Raw genomic sequence first — 20,315 nt, forward strand, 5'->3', positions numbered from 1 at the left:
TGGCAGTATTTTATTCTTTTTTATGGCTGAGTAGCAGTCCACTGTGTGTGTATACTGTGCTGTGCTGTGCTGTGCTGTGCTTAGTTGTTCAGTCATGCCCAAGTCTTTCCAACAGCCTGGACTATAGCCTGCCAGGCTCCTCTGTCCATGAGGATTCTCCAGGCAAAAATACTGGAGTGGGTTGCCATCACTTCCTCCAGGGGATCTTCTGAACCCAAGGATTGAACCCAGGTCTCCCACATTGCAGGCAGATTCTTTACCGTCTGAGCTACCAGGGAAGCCCAAGAATACTGGAGTGGGTAGCCTACCCCTTCTCCAGGGGATCTTCCCAACCCAGGAATCGAACCAGGGTCTCCTGCATTGCAGGCAGATTTTTTACCAGCTGAGTGGTATACCAGGGAAGCCTGTGTGTGTGTATACATCTTTATTCATTCATCTATTGATGGATACCTAGCTTGGCAATTGTAAATAGTGCTGCTATGAACTTTGGGATGCATAGCTTAGAGTTTTCATTTTTTTGGATAAATACCCAGGAGTGGAGTTTCTGGGTCATATTTGTATGTTTTTGAGAAACCTCCATACTGTTTTTCATAGCAGCTGCATCAATTTACATTCCCAGCAACAGTGTAGGAGGGTGTCCTTCTCTCCACACCCTCACCAGCATTTATTGTTTGTGGATTAAAAAAAGGATTTATTTATTTATAGCTGCGCTGGATCTTCATTGCTGTATGTGGGTTTTCTCTAGTTGTGGGGAACAGGGGCTATTTTCTAGTTGTGCTGTGTGGGCTTCTTATTGCAGCAGTTTCTATTCTTAGGGAGCACGGGCTTTAGAGCATGAGCTCAGTCATTCTGGTACATAGGCTTAGCTGTCCTACAGCATGTGTGATCTTCCTCAAATAGGGATCAAACCTGTGTCCCCTGCATTGGTAGGCAGATTCTTAATCATTGGACCACCAGGGTAGCCCTGTTAGTGGATTTTTTGATGATACCTTCTGACTGGTGTGAGGTCATACTTCATCGTAGTTTTGATTTGCATTTCTCTAATAATTAACTATGCTGAACATCTTTTCATTGGAAAAGACTTTGATGCTGGGAGGGATTGGGGGCAGGAGGAGAAGGGAACGACAGAGGATGAGATGGCTGGATGGCATCACTGACTCAATGGACGTGAATCTGAGTGAACTCCGGGAGTTGGTGATGGACAGGGAGGCCTGGCATGGGGTCGCAAAGAGTCGGACATGACTGAGAGACTGAACTGAACTGAACTGAACTGAACTGAACATCTTTTCATGTGCTTGTTGGCCATTACTATGTCTTTTCTGTAAAAACATCTATTTGGGCCTTCTGTCTATTTTTGATTGAATTTTTTTGATGTTGAGCTGTGTGAGCTGTTTATATAGTTTGGATATTAACCCATTGGTCATATATATTCTCCCATTCAATAGGTTGTCTTTCTGTTTTTGTTTTGTCAATGGTTTCTTTTGCTGTGCAAATCTTTAAGTTTAATGAGGTCCCTTTTATTTATTTTTGCTTTTATCTCCTTTGCTTCAAGAGATAGGACCAAAAAATATTGCCACAGTTTATGTCAGAGTGTTTCACCTATGTCTTTTTCTAGGAGTTTTATAGTATTCAGTTTAGGTCTTTATTTTGAGTTTACTTTGTGTAATATACAAATTCTCTAACATAATATGTTAGAGAATTTCTAATATCATTCTCTTACATGCATCTGTCAAGTTTTTCTTCAGTATCTGGAGACTGTCTTTTATCCATTGTATATTCTTGCTTCCTTTGTGATAGATTGATCACAGTGTGTGAGTTTACTTTTGGGCTGTCTACCCTATTCCATTGATCTATGTCTCTTTTTTGTACTAGTACCATACTGTTTTGATAACTGTTGCTTTGTAGTCTGAAGTCAGGGAGGATGATTCATCTAATTCTGTTTTTCTTTCTCAAGATTATTTTGGCTAATCATTGTCATTTGTTCTGTGAAAAATGGCATTGGTAATATGAAAGAGATTGCATTGAATCTGTAGATTTCCTTGGGTAACATAGTAGTTTTTACAGTACTGATTCTTCCCATCCAAGTACATGATCTATCTTCCTATTTTTGATTTCTATCATCAGTGTCTTATAGTTTTGTGAGTACAGGTCTTTCATCTAACTCTTTGTGGCCGCATGACTGTAGCCTGCCAGCCTCCTTTGTCCATGGGATTTTCCAGGCAAGAATACTGGAGTGGGTTACCATTCCCTTCTCTAGGGGATCTTCCCATCCCAGGGATTGAACCTATGTCTCTGTATCTCCTGCATTGGCAGGGGGGTTCTTTATCACTGAGCCACCTGGGATCCCTTTGTCTCCTTAGGTAGGTTTATTCCTAGATATCTTATTTTTTTTATGATGCAATTGTAAATGGGACTGTTTCCTTAATTTCTCTTTCTGATAGTTCATTGCTAGTGTATAGCAATGCTACAGATTTTCTGTACATTAATTTTATATCCTGTGAAAAGTGAAAGTGAAGTCGCTCAGTTGTGTCTGACTCTTTGTGACCCCATGGACTATATAGTCCATGGAATTCTCCAGGCCAGAATATTGGAGTGGGTTGCTTTTCCGTTCTCCGGGGGATCTTCCCAACCCAGGGATCGAACCCAGGTCTCTTGCATTGCAGGCAGATTCTTTACCAGATGAGCCACAAGGGAAGCCCTAGTGGTGTTATATCCTGTAACTGTACCAAATTCCCTGATGAGCTCTAGTAGTTTTTTGGTGCTCTCTTTAGGATTTTCTATGTACAGCATCATGTCATATGCAGATAATGATGGCAAATAGTGACAAAGAATGACATCCATTGGTGGGTGAAGCTGGTTCCGAGGCTAGAGCAGGATCACTGAAGGGCAGGACCAGGGTCCAGGGGATTCTAGGGCTGGTGCCTGCCCACTGGTGGGTAGAGCTTGGTCCCAGGTTCTCTGGCTGGAATTCTTGGATCTGGTACCTCCACAATGGTGTGCAGGGACAGACCCTGTGCCCTCTGGTGGGCAGGGCCATGTCCAGGGGCTGCTGTGGTCTCAGGGGGTTCTAAAGGCAACCTGTCTATTGGTGGGTGGGCTGTGTTCATGCCCAGTTATTTGCTTGCCATCATGTGTCCTAGAACTGGCACCTATAGATGTTGAGCCAGGGTGGGACTGCATTTTCTTGCTGATAAGCCAGACAGAGGATTCCTCAATGGCATTTGCAAGCACCAGTGTCCATGTGGTAGAAAGAGCTGCCCAGAATGGCTACCACCAGTTTCTATGTCCCCAGGAGGAGCTGCAGTTGCCCCCTGCTTCTCCAGGAGACTCTCCAAAATCAGTAGGTGAGTCTGACCCAGCTTCCTATTCCTGCTTTTGCCCTGGACCATGTGAGAGTGAAGTTGCTATTTCCCCCAGCTCTATGGGACTCTCAATTGTATGCATTGCTGGCCTTCAAAGCCAAATGCTCTGGGGGCTTGTCTTTCTGGTCCAGGATCCCTGGACTGGGGACTCTGATGTGGGGCTAGACGTCCTACTTCTTTGGAGAGAGCCTCTGCACCTGTAATTCTCCTATTTGTGAAATGCCCACCCAGGGATATAAGACTGGACAATATCATGATGTCTGTCCTACCATCTTATTGCGGTTCCTTCTTTATAGCTTTAGTTGTAGGAGATCTGCTCTGGTAAGTGTAAGTCTTTTCCATTGATGGCCGTTCTGAAAATAGTTGTGATTGTGGTGTGCCTGTGAGAAGAGGTGAGCTCAGGGTCTTTCTACTCTGCCATTTATTCATAAATGGACACTTAGGTTCTTTCCATGTCTTGGTTATTATGAAGAGTGCAGTGATAAACATGGGAGTGCAGGTATCTCTTCAGGATCCTGATTTCATTTCCTTTGTACATATACCCAGAAGTGAGATCGCTGGATCAGATGGTAGTTCTCTTTTTAACTTTTGGAGGAATCTCCACACAGTTCTTCATAACGGCTACACCAATGTACATTCCCACCAACAGTGCACGAGGATGCTTTCTCTACATCCTTGCCAACATCCTTATCATCCTCTGACTTTTTGATAACAGCCATTTTGACAAGTATGAACTGATATTTTACTGTGGTTTTGATTTGCATTGCCTGATGATTAGTGATGTTGAGAACATATTCATATACCTGTTCATCACTTCTTTGTCTCTTTTGGAAAAACGTAATGGTATTCCATAAGTCCTGCAGGCTTTCTTCATTCCTTTTTTTCTCCTCTTGACTCAATAATGTCAAAAGATTTATCTTGGAGTTTGCAGATTCTTTCTTCAGCTTAATCAAGTATGTTTTTAAAGCTCTCTGTTGCATTTTTTTCATTCACTGTATTCTTTAGCTCCAGGATTTCTGGGTTCTTTCTTTCTTTTTCAATGTGTGATTCAGCAGCTCCAGTTCCAACGAGGGTACAACAGCATAGACCACATGCAGCTTGGTCAGCTGAGGTCAGTGTCAGCAAAGCTTATGGAGGGTCCTTGGTTGTCAAAGCTGTGAGTGTCCATGATGGTGATGAGGGTTGTTGATCTCCTAGGTGGTGAAGGTTTCTGGGGTTCTTTTTTTTCCTTTACACCCACAGACTGAGGCCCTAGCTGAGGGGATTCTTGGTGCTGGGTCTGGCATGTGAGCACACAGGCCTGGGTAATAGTGCTGGTTTCTGGGGCAGAGGCATGCATGCATTTGTGATAATTCCACTGTTTGGAGTGTGGGTGCCTAGTGTGACAATGGAATTCACTGTGCCTGTGTTTGGAGCCTGAACACACCTGCTGTGGTGGTGCCAGTGTCAAAGGTGCAAATGGGCCGTTAGCCAAAAGTAAACCATATGCTGGGTGCATGGCAAGTCTCACCACGTTTAAAAGAACTGTAATCATACAGAGTCTGTTACATGACCACAGTGAAGTTAAAATAAGAAATCAGTAACATAGAACAGGGGCTTTATTTAGCTTGAGCTTTATAATCGAGATAGAAAATTTCCCCTCAAGACACATAAAGCAGAGTTTTAATTTGTCTTTAGAATTTAACTGATCACCAAAGTAGTTTACAAGCTTCTGAAAATATTGATATTTTAAATAGCATTCTCTGCCTATACACACACACACACACACACACACACACACACACACACTCTTTCTTTGGTTTAGACAATTACAATAATATTATGTATACTGTTTTATAACATTTTTGCACATTTTAAATTTATTCATTCATTGAAAAAATGTTTATTAAGCATCTACTATAGGCCAGGCACTATAAACATTGGGGATTCAAAGAAGATGACAAGGACTCTGAGACCTTACAACTTAGCTCTAAAGCAGATAATGAAGATATAAACATGAAGAAACAAGATACTTTCAGAGGTGTTATTGGAGTTCTGTCAGGGTCTTCTTCACTCACTTCCCACAAAAATACATTACTGAAGTATAAGATGAGTTTCTGGGTATGAAGGTGAATCTATGGTTTTATATGGTAAGATTGGTTTTGATTCCCTAGAAATTTCCCCATGAGAATTTATCTCCAGAAAAGTCATAAGTGTAAGAGAATAACTACAATCTGTTAGGTTTAGACAGGGTCAGTGTTCCTCCTGATCACCAGACTGCTGCTGCTGCAGCTGCTGCTAAGTCACTTCAGTCGTGTCCAACTCTATGTGACCCCATAGATGGCAGCCCACCAGGCTCCCCCGTCCCTGGGATTCTCCAGGCAAGAACACTGGAGTGGCTTGCCATTTCCTTCTCCAATGCATGAAAGTGAAAAGTGAAAGTGAAGTCACTCAGTTGTGTCTGACTCTTCGCGACCCCATGGACTGCAGCCACCAGGCTCCTCCATCCATGGGGTTTTCCAGGCAAGAGTACTGGAGTAGGGTGCCATTGCCTTCTCCAGATCACCAGACTGGGTGTGCTCAAAAGCTTTGCCTTTGAGTCATTCTGGAGGGAGGCAGATGATGAGAAGTTGACAGCCACATTTGTCCTGAAGGCTTCACAGTGGTTTGATGGTATGTGTGCATGCAAGAGGAGATTATTATGCACGTCCCAACAAAACCAACGTTCACAAGGCACACAGAAACATTTAGCCAGACCCTGTGTGTTAACTGCAGGTATAAATGTATATTCACCACTACAGTCTAATAAACACACTTAAAAGGTTGGCCCACAGCAAGTAAAGGCACTTTTTAAAGCAAAGACTTTTAACTTAAACATTTGCTGTGGTGCATATGTTCATGTTCAGTCATGGCCAACTCTTTGCAACCCTATAGACTGTAGTCTGCCAGGCTCCTCTCTCCATGGGATTCTCCAGGCAAGGATACTGGAGTGGGTTGCCATGCCTTCCTCCAGGGGAATCTTCCCAACCCTGGGATCAAACCTGCATCTCTTGCATCTCCTGCACTGTGGGCAGATTCTGTCCCCACTGAGCCACCTGTGAAGCTCATTTGATATGGTTCTGTCATTAAAATGCCTTGCAATTACCAAAATCACCTGAACCATTTAGCATGTGATGAGCTAGTGGGCAGATGTGAGCTAGTGGGCAAAAAACCATGTGAATGGCCAGTGAAGCAAACACTGCTGTTAGTAAAAGAATAATATAAATAACTAACCTGGATTTTCCATTGACATGAAGACAGTTTCTCCCGAGAAGGGGAATAGGGTGAGTGTGTCTTCATAGACCATTTTGTGTTTGAAGGTATATCCAGAGAAGAAGACAGAGAGGAAGTCAATTTGGGCTCCAACACTTAGAATGTACCAGTACGCCACCTCATGCAAACAAACCGACAGCTGCAAGCTATCAAAAACATAGCCATTGATGCCTGCAAAAGAAATGGAGAATAGAAGATTTTAGCAGTATCTGGATTTATTATTTTTTGTCATGATATAATTATAAATGATTATAAGTTATGCTCCATATCTTATTCTCAAGAAGAGATAACATTATACCTTCCAAAAAAGCAAACTGTAATGCTTGATCAGCTAGGTTTCAATCTCAAAGTGAGGAGAGTTGTAGACCATGGCAATGATGCATTTAGGTGCTATATGGTGGGTGGCAGGTTAATGAGGAGGAGGGCATTTGAATGGTCTCAGTGTATCTCCCTACACACTGCATATTAGTTGCAAAGAGAAAAATAATAACTATACAGAGGGGGAAAAAAAAACAAGAAAATCTTTGATCTGGTGATTAAAATTATTATCTGCTAATGTTCCAAATTCAAGCAAGCACATTTCAAAGAATCAGGACAACTAGATCCAGGACTACAGCCTGAACTGGAAAGAGGAAATGCTACAAAGAACAGCATTAATTGATACAACTGGAATATTGGCTGTCAATTAGATAAATGTATTATATTATGTATTAGATAATATATCAATGCTACATTTTCTGAATTTTATAACTCCACTTTGATTATTTAAGAGAATATATTCATTCATAGGAAATACACAATGGAGTATTAAAAGATAAAGGGATATGATGTCTACAGTCTATTCTCATGTTGAAAGTAAGTTATAAAATATGTATATAGAAGAAAGAAAGAATGATAAAGAAAACATAGCAAAATCTTAAAAATGAGTGAATCTAGATAAAGTGTATATGGGAGTTCTCTATCATTCTTGCAGTATTTCTGTAAGTTTGAAATTATTTCTGAATGAAAAATAAATAAAAGTAAAATATATTTCAACTTATTAAGAGAATTGTTTCTGAAAGCCTCTTCCATGTATCTATCCGTCTATCCAATCAATAGATGTTTGTCTACTCTGCAAAGTGGTTGCCCACAAATCCAGTAAGCTATGCTCAGACACTAGCTTAGTGCAACTGAGAATCAAAGTTTCTTCTCTTCAAAATGATAAAAGGTATTTTAAAGCTATTGTAATTATAAGCATGGTCTTAATGCAGGTATGGTCCCTGGTGGCTGCAATGGTGAAGAATCTGCCTGCGATGCAGGAGATCTGGGTTCCATCCCTGGGTTGGGAAGATCCCCTGGAGAAGGAAATGGCAACCCATTCCAGTATTCTTGCCTGGAGAATCCCATGGACAGAGGAGCCTGGCAGGCTACAGTCCATGGAGTCACACAGAGTTGCAGGTATAGACGATTATATCAATCAGAACAGAGTCCAGAAACAGATACAGATATAAATGGAAATTTAATATATGATAAAGGGAGCATCCCAAAACAGTAGCAGAAAGAATGAACTGCCGGGAGCCAGTGTGAGGAATCCCGCCCGTGACAAGGTCATGAGGAAGGAAGCTGACATACGCAAGGCGTGCTCAGACTTCAGGGGCCCCTCTGGAAATTCCTAAGCATGTACCCCAACAAAAATCTGCCGGTTTTTGTGCTCTGCTTTTCCACTCTTCTGACATTCTCTGGAAAAAGTCAATTCAGGGCTTTAGTCCTCTGCATTTGAAAGAGTGTTTCAATCTAAAAACCCCTCTGATGGCTTTCTAGCCTGCCTGCAGGACTCGTACAGCTGCGCATGTGATTGTTTGAGGCCTCCTGACCGCAGGAGGCACAGGAAGCTTAAAACATCCTAGGAATGTAGGGGCTTCCGAAGAGTCAAAATCTTTAGAATAGGACTGATTAAAAGTTTCATTTGTTGAGTCAATGCTTGCTGCTAAATTTTCATATCCTTTATTTTTAGATACAGTTGGTATATAGAAAAACAAGTAGTAGACCTAGTATTAGCAACATTAGATCTTTGAGTCAAGTACCTTCTTTGTTATAACCCACTGCACCTTTGTTCTATAGAGATGTAACTTTAGCGCTTTAAGGAGATGTAGATTAAAGAAAAACACTTCAGGGGAAACAAAATTAACATTCATTAAGGAAGAGAGCCAAAAAGTTAACAAGCCTCTTGGCCAGAAGATAATGTAAATCACCTGAGACCTTTTGTATACAAAATGATATACAGAAAGAGTCTGGGTTGTGAACGCTACATAATTTTGTATTACCCATTGATCTCCATGTTTTATCAAAAGTATAAAAGGCCTTCTGAACAATAAAGGATTGGACCAGTTTCTTGGACTAGTCTCTCGGCCTGGTTTCTTGGGAATCTGGCTCCCCCCGTGTCTCTCTCTCTTCTCTCCCTTTCCTTCTCTCTGCTCTTTACTTTAATTTCAGGCTGAATTTCCACCTGGGGCGCGGAGGCCCGCCAAGCCTACTTACTTGCCCTGGCTGTTAAGACCCGCGCAAAAGGGAGCCTAAGGCGAGGCACCCTTAGATATTCAAGCGGGCGCCGGTGGCCCAACGTAGATGGTGCAAATTCCTTGTCTGGAATTTTATTGGTCTTCCGCGTAAACCAAGCTATTCAGCTCTCTTCCTTCACTTAATCTTCCTACTACACTATTTCTTCCTAATCTAATCTTATATTAAGAAACAAATAAGTTTTTCTCACGCCAACGCCATCCACCCTTCGAATTCCCTGGATCCACCGGGGCTGGACCCCGACAATGAACTATTTGGTAAATGCTAATGGAAAAGATGGCCATTCATATGGAACCACAAAAGACCCTGAATAGCCAAAGCAATCCTAAGAAAGAAGAACAAAACTAGAGGTATCGCATTTCCTGATTTTAAACTATACTCCAAGATATAATGATTAAAACGGTATTGCAAAAAAGAAATAAACAGTATGGCACTGGAATAAAGAGAGACACATAAATCAGTGAAAAATAATCAAGAGACCAGAAATAAATGCTCACATATATGGCCAACTAATGAATGACAAGTGAGCCAAGAATATTCAATGGGGGAAAGATAGTCTCTTCAATAAATGGTGTTGGGAAAACTGAATAGCCACACGCAGAATGAGTTTGGACCCTTACATTATATGATACAAAAAAATTAACTTGAGATGGATTAAAGACTGAAGCATGAGACCTGAAACTGTAAAACTAGAAAACATAGGGAAACTCATTTTTGCAATGATTTTTTGGATATGACACCAAAAGCACAAGCAACAAAAGCAAAAATTAATAAGTGGGACTATTTCCAACTAAAAATCTTCACAAAAAAAGAACAGCCAACACAATAAAAAGGCAACCTATGGAATGGGAGAAAATATTTGTAAATCATATATCTGATAAGGGGTTAATACGCAAAATATATAAAGAACTCATATAATTCAGTAGGAAAACAAACACACACAATCAATTAGATTTTAAAAATGGGCAGGGGAACTGAATAGACTTTATTTTCCCAAAGAAGACATACCGATGATCAACAGGTACAGGAAAAGATGCTCAACATTACAAATCAAATGTGAACCTCCATGAAACGTCAGAGAAAGAGAATTACTTTATGATTCCACTTACATGTAGAACGTAAAAAAAGATGAGCTCAGAAATAGAGAAGAGAATTGTGGTTATGAGGGGCTGGGGTATGTGTTGGGGAAATGGGTTGGTGTTGGTCAAAGGGTACAAACTTCCAGCTATATAAGAGGAAAAATTTCCGGTGATTTGGTATTTTATATACTTGAAAGTTGCTAAGAGATTAGATCTGAACTGTTCTCATCACAAAAAAACAAATGGCAATTATGTGATCTGCTGGAGGTGTTAGCTAAAATCATTGTGGAAATCAAATCATTTTGCTGTATATAAGTGTATGAAGAAGACACAGTGTACACCTTAACATTTAATACAATGTTGTATGACCAATTTATATTAATAATGCTGGAAACAAAACAAAACAAAAAACAACATTCTGTGTATAATGGGTAAAATTTCAAAGGCAAGTCCCCTCCAACAATGAAAACAGAAGTGTGTAGAACTTCCAAAATAGTAAAGAAAAATTAGAATTTAAAAGCACTTAATGGATCAAAAAATTAAGAAGAAGAAACTTAAAATTTAGAAAAAAGGAAATACAAAATTAGACAACACATATAAATCCCATGCAGATAGAATAAACTCCCCATATATGCAGAGTACATCATGAGAAATGCTGGGCTGGATGAAGCACAAGCTGGAATCAAGCTTGCCGGGAGAAATATCAATAACCTCAGATATGCAGATGATACCACCCTAGTGGCAGAAAGCAAAGAGGAAGTAAAGAGCCTCTTGATGAAGGTGAAAGAGGAGAGTGAAAAAGTTGGCTTAAAGCTCAATATTCAAAAAAATAAGATCATGGCATCTGGTCTCATCACTTCATGGCAAATAGGGAAAAAGTGGAAACAGTGACAGACTTTATATTTTGGGGGCTCCAAAATCACTGCAGATGGTGACTGCAGCCATGTAATTAAAAGATGCTTACTCCTTGGAAGGAAAGTTATGACCAAAGTAGACAGCATATTAAAAAGCAGAGACATTACTTTGCCAACAAAGTCCATCTAGTCAAGGCTATGGTTTTTCCAGTAGTCATGTATAGATGTGAGAGTTTGATTATAAAGAAAGCTGAGTGCCCAAGAACTGATGCTTTTGAACTGTGGTGTTAGATCCAACCAGTCCATCCTAAAGGAAATCAACCCTGAATATTCACTGGAAGGACTGAGGCTGAAGCTGAAGCTCCAATACTTTGGCCACTTGATATGAAGAGCTGACTCATTAGAAAAGACCCTGATGCTGGGAAAGATTGAAGACGGGGAGGAGAAGGGGACAACAGAGGATGAGATGGTTGGATGGCATCACTGATTCAATGGATATGAGTTTGAGCAAACCCTGGAAGATTGTGAAGGACAGGGAAGCCTGGCAGCATATGCTGTAGTTCGTGGGGTTGCAAAGAGTTGGACATGACTGAATGACTAAACAACAACAGCAATGATAGTTCTATCTTTACATTTGAGAACAATCTCCAGACTGCTTTTCATAATGGTGGTACCAACTTCTATTCCCACCAACAGTGTACAAGGGTCTCCATTTCTGCACATCCTTGCCAACACTTGTTATCTTTTCAAACAGGCATTCTAATGAATGTGAGGTGATATTTCATTGTGATTTTGATTTGCATTTCCAAACTGTCTTCCAGAGTGACTACCTGATTGTACATGCATGAGGATTCCTTTTGCTCTACACTCTTGCCAGTATATTTAATGTTATCCATTTTGGTTTATTTTAGCTGTTAAAATAGCCCTGGAGTGGTATCTCACTGTAGTTTTAATATGCATTTCCTTAATGGTCAATGATGTTGAGTAACTTTTTCATGTGCCTTCCATATATCTTTTCTGGTAATGTATTTATTCAAATCTTTTATCCATTTTTAGGGGTTTGTTTTCTTACTGCTGAGTCTGAGAGTTTAGATATGTATATGGGATTAGAAAATATTTTCTACCAATCTGTGGCTTGTCATTTCATTGTCTTTAACAGTATCTTATGTAGAACAATTTATCCTTTTGGATGAAATTCAATTTATCAGGTTTTTCCTTCTATGAATTTTTACTTTGGTGTTATTTATCAGAACCCTTTGCCTAACTCCAGGTCATGAAAATTTCCTTCTATTTTTTAATTTTTATTTTTACTTTATTTTGCTTTACAATTTGTGGTTTTACATTATGCACTTAGATCTATGATCCATTTTGAGTTAATCTTTAAGTGTGAGATTTAGGTTGAGCTTCATCTTTTTTTATATGGGTGACTAACTGTTCCAACACTATTTGTTGAAAAGACTAACCTTTTTCCATTGAATTGCATTTCCATCTTCATCAAAAATCAGTTAGCTGCATGTGTGTGGGTCTATTTCTGCACTATACATTCTATATCATCCAACTGTATGAATACAATGCTATCTTGGTTACTGTAGCTTAATGTGCTATGCTGCACTTAGTCGCTCAGTTGTGTCTGACTCTTTGCAACCCCATGGACTGTAGCCCCCCAAGCTCCTCTGTCCACTGGGATTCTCCAGGCAAGAATACTGGAGTGGGTTGCCATGCCCTACTCCAGGGGATATTCCCAACCCAGGGATTGAACCTAGGTCTCCTGCATTGCAGGCAGATTCTTTGCGATCTGAGCCACAAGGGAAGCCCAAGAATACTGAGGTGGGTAGCTTATCTATTCTCCAGGGGAAATTCCCGACCCAGGAATTGAACCTGGGTCTCCTGCACTGCAGGTGGATTCTTTACCAGCTGAGCTACCAGGGAAGTGTAAGTCTTAAAACCAGATAATATAATATGAGTCCTCCAACTTGATTTTTCTTTTCCAAAATTGTTTTGGCTATTCCTGTGCCTTTGCATTTCCATATGAATTTTATAACATACTTTTCCCTACCAACAAAAAATATCATCATGGGATTTTATTGGAATTGCATTAAATCTATAAATCAGTTTGGGAACAGATGACATCTTCACTTCATTGAGTCTTCCAATCTGTGAATGTTGTATGTCACTCCACTTATTTAGGTTTTTTAAAATTTCTTTCATCAGTGTTTTGTAATTTTCAGTGTACAGATCCTGCACATTTTGTTAGATTTTGGCCCAAGTATTTCATTTTTTGAGGCATTATAAATGGTATTATTATTTTTAATATAAATTTATTTACTTTAATTGGAGGATAATTACTTTACAATATTGTATTGGTTTTGACATACATTGACATGAATCTGCCATGGGTGTACATGTGTTCCCCATTCTGAACCCCCTTCCCACCTCCCTCCCATACCATCCCTCTGGGTCATCCCAGTGCACCAGCCCCGAGCACCCTGTATCATGCATCAAACTTGGACTGGCAATTCGTTTCATATATGATAATATACATGTTTCAATGCCATTCTCCCAAATCATCCCACCCTCGCCCTCTCCCACAGAGTCCAAAAGACTGTTCTATACATCTGTGTCTCTTTTGCTGTCTTGCATACAGGGTTATCGTTACCATCTTTCTAAATTCCATATATATGGGTTAGCATACTGTATTGGTGTTTTTCTTTCTGGCTTACTTCACTCTGTATAATGGGCTCTGGTTTCACCCACCTCATTAGAACTGATTCAAATATATTCTTTTTAATGGCTGAGTAATACTCCATTGTGTATATGTGCCACAGCTTTCTTATCCATTCATCTGCTGATGGACATCTAGGTTGCTTCCTCAGCCTGGCTATTATAAACAGTGCTGTGATGAACATTGGGGTACATGTGTCTCTTTCAATTCTGGTTTCCTCGGTATGTATGCTCAGCAGTGGGATTACTGGGTCATATGGCACTTCTATGTCCAGTTTTTTAAGGAATCTCCACACTGTTCTCCATAGTGGCTGCACTAGTTTGCATTCCCACCAACAGTGTAAGAGAGTTCCCTTTTGTCCACACTCTCTCCAGCATTTATTGCTTGTAGACTTTTGGATAGCAGCCATTCTGACTGGCATGAAATGGTACCTCATTGTGCTTTTTATTTGCATTTCTCTGATAATGAGTGATGTTGAGCATCTTTTCATGTGTTTGTTAGCCATCTGTATGTCTTCTTTGGAGAAATGTCTGGTTAATACTTTGGCCCATTTTTTGATTGGGCCGTTTATTTTTCTGGAATTGAGCTGCAGGAGTTGCTTGTATATTTTTGAGATTAGTTGTTTGTCAGTTGCTTCATTTGCTATTATTTTCTCCCATTCTGAAGGCTGTCTTTTCACCTTGCTTATAGTTTCCTTTGTTGTGCAGAAGCTTTTAATTTTAATTAGGTCCCATTTGTTTATTTTTGCTTTTATTTCTAATATTCTGGGAGGCGGGTCATAGAGGATCCTGCTGTGATTTATGTCGAAGAGTGTTTTGCCTATGTTCTCCTCTAGGAGTTTTATGGTTTCTGGTCTTGTGTTTAGATCTTTGATCCTTTTTGAGTTTATTTCTGTGTATGGTGTTAGAAAGTGTTCCAGTTTCATTCTTTTACAAGTGGTTGACCAGTTTTCCCAGCACCACTTGTTAAAGAGATTGTCTTTAATACATTGTATATTCTTGCCTCCTTTGTCAAAGATAAGGTGTCCATAGGTGCATGGATTTATCTCTGGGCTTTCTATTTTGTTCCACTGATCTATATTTCTGTCTTTGTGCCAGCACCATAATATCTTGATGACTGTGGCTTTGTAGTAGAGCCTGAAGTCAGGCAGGTTGATTCCTCCAGTTCCATTCTTCTTTCTCAAGATTGCTTTGGCTATTCGAAGTTTTTTGTATTTCCATACAAATTGTGTAATTATTTGTTCTAGCTCTGTGAAAAATATCGTTGGTAGCTTGATAGGGATTGCATTGAATCTATAGATTGCACTATATTGATTCTTCTGATCCATGAACAAGGTATATTTCTCCATCTATTAGTGTCCTCTTTTATTCCTTTCACCAGTGTTTTATAGTTTTCTATATATAGGTCTTTAGTTTCTTTAGGTAAATATATTCCTAAGTATTTTATTCTTTTTGTTGCAATGATGAATGGAATTGTTTCCTTAATTTCTCTATTTTCTCATTATTAGTGTATAGGAATGCAAGGGATTTTTGTGTGTTGATTTTATATCCTGCAACTTTACTATATTCATTGATTAGCTATAGTAATTTTCTGGTGGAGTCTCTAGTGTTTTTTATGTAGAGGATCATGTCATCTGCAAACAGTGAGAGTATTACTTCTTCTTTTCCAATTTGGATTCCTTTTATTTCTTTCTTCTGCTCTGATTGCTGTGGCCAAAACTTCCAAAACTATGTTGAACAGTAGTGGTGAGAGTGGGCACCCTTGTCTTGTTCCTGACTTTAGGGGACATGCTTTCAATTTTTCACCATTGAGGATAATGTTTGCTGTGGGTTTGTCATATATAGCTTTTATTATGTTGAGGAATGTTCCTTCTATTCCTGCTTTCTGGAGGGTTTTTATTATAAATGGATGTTGAATTTTGTCAAAGGCTTTCTCTGCATCTATTGAGATAATCATATGGTTTTAATCTTTCAATTTGTTAATGTGGTGTATTACATTGATTGATTTGTGGATATTGAAGAATCCTTGCATCCCTGGGATAAAGCCCACTTGGTCTTTTTAATATGTTGTTGCATTCTGTTTGCTAGAATTTTGTTAAGGAGTTTTGTATCTATGTTCATCAGTGATATTGGCCTATAGTTTTCTTGTTTTGTGGCATCTTTGTTCAGTTTTGGCATTAGGGTGATGGTGGCCTGATAGAATGAGTTTGGAAGTTTACCTTCCTCTGCAATTTTCTGGAAGAGTTTGAGTAGGATAGGTGTTAGCTCTTCTCTCAGTTTCTGGTAGAATTCACCTGTGAAGCCATCTGATCCTGGGCTTTTGTTTGCTGGAAGATTTCTGATTACAGTTTCAATTTCTGTGCTTGTGATGGGTCTGTTCAGACTTTCTATTTCTTCCTGGTTCAGTTTTGGAAAGTTGTACTTATCTAAGAATTTTTCCATTTCTTCCAAGTTGTCCATTTTATTGGCATATCGTTGCTGATTGTATTTTTGTAATTTAAGTTTTCACTACTAGGCTATTGTTATATAGAAATTTATGTGCCAGCTTTGTATTCTGCAATTAGACTAAACTCAGTTCTAAGGGCTTTTTATGTGGATATCTGGAGATTTTCAATGTAGATAATCATGTCATATTCAGTTTTATTCCTTTACTTCCAATCTGCATGCTTTTAAATCTTTCTAATTTCCTTCCCTAATTTACCTGCTGCCGACTACTTTTCAGGGTTTTCAGACAGCTGCTCAATGCATGCTATTAAGGAAAAATCGAGTAGGATAGACAGGGTGATTCCATTTTAATCAGAACCAGAACTTCAGAAGGCACATATTTTCGGTTTAAATGGCTTCAATCAGATCGGTTTCAAAAAGACTGTGGTAGTTATGCACTAGCATTGTATGATAGTATTCTTTTACTCACAAGCCCACTAGTAATAGGGCTTCCCTGGTGGCTCAAATGGTAAAGAATCTGCCAGCAATGTAGGAGACCCAGGTTCAATCCCTGGGTCAGGAAGATCCCCTGGAGAAGGGAATGGCAACCCACTCCAGTTTTCTTGCCTGGAGAACCCCATGGACAGAGGAGCCTGGCAGGCTACTGTCCATAGGGTCACAAAGAGTCAGACATGACTGAGTGACTAACAACAACCACTAGTAATAATTGTATTATAATTTTGCCAGTCCGATAGGTATAAAGTGTTATCATGATGGTATTCTATTTTGCATTTCTCTATAGTGAGATTGGAATATTTTCATATTTTTGACCATTCTGACTTATGTGAATGTATAAACACATACACATATGTGCTCCCACCCAAATTCTTATTGTGAAGTTCTAATTCCTAGTACATCTGAATGGGTCTGCATTGAGAGATAGCATCTTTAGACAGGTAACTCTTTAAAATGAGATCATTAAGTTTCTTCTGAGTCCCCCTCCTTGGCTGGTAGATGGTCTTTCCTCTGTATGTGCACATGTCTGTCTACAACTTTCCTTATAAGAAGAAACCAATCTTGTTGACTCCTTGATCTTAGACTTTGAGTCTCTAGAATTCTGAGGAAATAAATATCTCCTGTTGAAGACACCCAGTTTGTGAGATTTTGTTATGGCAAGCCTAGCAGACTAATACAATATATATGTGTTTATATATGATTATACAATCATGGAAAAATATGTTTAAACATGGGGCTATGGTTTTTCCAGTGGCCATGTATGGATGTGAGAGTTGGACTGTGAAGAAAGCTGAGCACCGAAGAACTGATGCTTTTGAACTGTGGTGTTGGAGAAGACTCCTGAGAGTCCCTTGGCCTGCAAGGAGATCCAACCAGTCCATTCTAAAGGAGTTCAGCCCTGGGTATTCTTTGGAGGGAATGATGCTGAGGCTGAAACTCCAGTACTTTGGCCACCTCATGTGAAGAGTTGACTTATTGGAAAAGACTCTGATGCTGGGAGGGATTGGGGGCAGGAGGGGAAGGGGACGACAGAGGGTGAGATGGCTGGATGCCATCACTGACTTGATGGACGTGAGTTTGAGTGAACTCTGGGAGTTGGTGATGGACAGGGAGGCCTGGCGTGCTGCAATTCATGGGGTTGCAAAGAGTTGGACACGACTGAGCGACTGAACTGAACTGAACTGAACTGGGCTACCTGAACACAAAATGGTTAGTGTAAAGGTATATGATGGAAGAAGTTGAGCAGATAAAAGGGAAGAGGACGCCAAAAATATGTATAAAAGATCATGTTTTACACTTAAAATGTATACAATAAAGCTGGAAAAAAGATGTTGCATTTTTTTCATGTACAATGTCTTGATTAATTTGACTGTTACAGCTGGCAACTGTTTTACCAGCTATATGTATACATAAAATTGCATATTTCCTTTGTATTTCATGTATAATTTACTGATTGAGTACATTTCATATTAAGGTGTAAGTATGTTTGGGCAAATGAAAATTGTATGTCTTATTTAATTTATCCTTTAAAATAAACTTCTCTAGATATTTGATGCCTGCTAAAAGAAAATATATATGCATTATGTGATCATATTTATGCATTTATATAAAATTGCACATGCTCATATATAATAATTTTAAGGAAATATGACTCTTGTGGGGCAGGTAAAGTAATGCATTAACTGCACATCTATTTGGCAGTTTCAACTTCCCTTTATCCATTACACTTTGGACTCAAATGCTGGATCACTTACTGTGCATGACATTGGAGACTTGGAACTCTGGATCCTGGGGCTGTACTCCACTGGGGAGGAAGCGCTGAATATTCTCTGTGAGGTACCAACTTTTATTTTCATCAAATACAGAAAACAGGATGACATTTCTCTTGTCTGACATCATCTGTTAATTACATGCATTGAAAGAAAGAAAGAAATGTTACTAGTATTATCAGGTAGAAATTAGCAGCCTGTGATAGAAGTGATGGCATGTATGATACATCCATAATCCTCTGGATCAATGCCATTTTTCCCCAAGGGTCACTATTATGGCATGTCCCAGGGCCTAGGAGTGGGAGTGGATGCTATGAGCAGTGAATGTATGTTTAAAGCAAATGTGTCCTCAGGGCAAGAGGTGACTGGACCCATTAAACTTAGTTTCTTCTGGACCCAAGGTCATATGCTGGCTGATACTTTTCATGGAGTCTGTAGCCTCATTCTCTCCATGTTCAGATTAGAGGATTTTCACTCTTTAAAGACCCAAGTGATTATTCAAGGTCTTTCTTAAACAATTTAGTCAAATCAAGTAAGATGAATGTCTTCCTAAACTTTTATCTAGCAACTGTCCTTCCACAAAGCTAACTATAAAAAATTAAAAATAGAAAACATAAATTTAAATAACAAAGTTAAGATGAATCATAAATGTTTACTAACACAAATACTTTTAAGTTTTATGTTTACAAATTTTAAAGTTTTTTTTCGAGAGGAGCTGTTTGTATCTGAACCAAAGTTACAAGCTGTCGCTTGCTAATTAAATCTGTTAAGATTTAATGTATAAACTTCACTAACACATATAAATTTCATTTTGTATACTCCTTACTACAGAAATGAAAATGCTGAGGGGAAAAGATAGGAAAATATAGGTATGTTTCCATCCTCTTCCAAAAACTGATGGGAAAACTATAATCAGCAAAAATTAGTTAGGAAAGGTACTTGTCCAAATGTATGCCGCTCTGGGTTTGTGTGCCAAATGTTTTATCTGTATTAAAGTTCATGAAATGTTTTCAGACTAGTCAGTCAGTTCAGTTGCTCAGTCGTGTCCGACTCTTTGTAACCCCATGGACTGCAGCACATCAGGCTTCCCGGTCCATCACCAACTACCAGAGTTTACTCAAACTCATGTCCATCAAGTTGGTGATGCCATCCAACCATCTCATCCTCTGTCGTCCCCTTCTCCTCCTGCCTTCAATCTTTCCCAGCATCTGGGTCTTTTCAAATGAGTCAGTTCTTTGCATCAAGTCGCCAGAGTATTTGAGTTTCAGTTTCAGCCTCAGTCTTTCCAATGAATATTCAGGACTAATTTCTGTTAAGATGGACTGATTGGATCTCCTTGCAGTCCAAGGGACTCTCAAGAGTCTTCTTCTTTGAACCACAGTTCAAAAGCATCAATTCTCTGGCACTCAGCTTTCTTTATGGTTCAACTCTCACATCCATGCATTACTACTGGAAAAACCATAGCTTTGACTAGACAGGCCTTTGTTGGCAAAGTAATGTCTCTGCTTTTTAATATGCTGTCTAGGTTGGTCATAGCCTTTCTTCCAAGGAGCAAGCGTCTTCTAATTTCATGGCTGCAGTCACCATCTGCTGTGATTTTGGAGCATAAGAAAATAGAGTCTGCCACTGTTTCTACTTTTTTCCCATCTATTTGCCATGAAGTGATAGGACTCGATGCCAAGATCTTAGTTTTTTGAATTTTGAGTTTTCAGCCAGCTTTTTCACTCTCCTCTTTCAACTTCA

General features: G+C 39.4%; 1 protein-coding gene across 1 annotated transcript in view; it reads right to left on the bottom strand.

The window, feature by feature from the left end:
- The window catches only part of F8 (coagulation factor VIII), a 136,825-nt gene that overhangs the window by 58,107 nt on the left and 58,403 nt on the right, over positions 1–20,315 (bottom strand). Inside the window, exons 12-13 of the mRNA XM_005700528.3 lie at positions 18,558–18,702; positions 6,615–6,824 (exon numbers count right to left, since the gene is read on the bottom strand). Of these exons, the coding sequence (XP_005700585.2) occupies positions 6,615–6,824; positions 18,558–18,702 (355 nt within the window). The remainder of the gene's footprint in view (positions 1–6,614; positions 6,825–18,557; positions 18,703–20,315) is intronic.

Source organism: Capra hircus, unplaced genomic scaffold (assembly GCF_001704415.2).
Source record: "Capra hircus breed San Clemente unplaced genomic scaffold, ASM170441v1, whole genome shotgun sequence".
Classification (NCBI taxonomy): Eukaryota; Metazoa; Chordata; class Mammalia; order Artiodactyla; family Bovidae; genus Capra; species Capra hircus.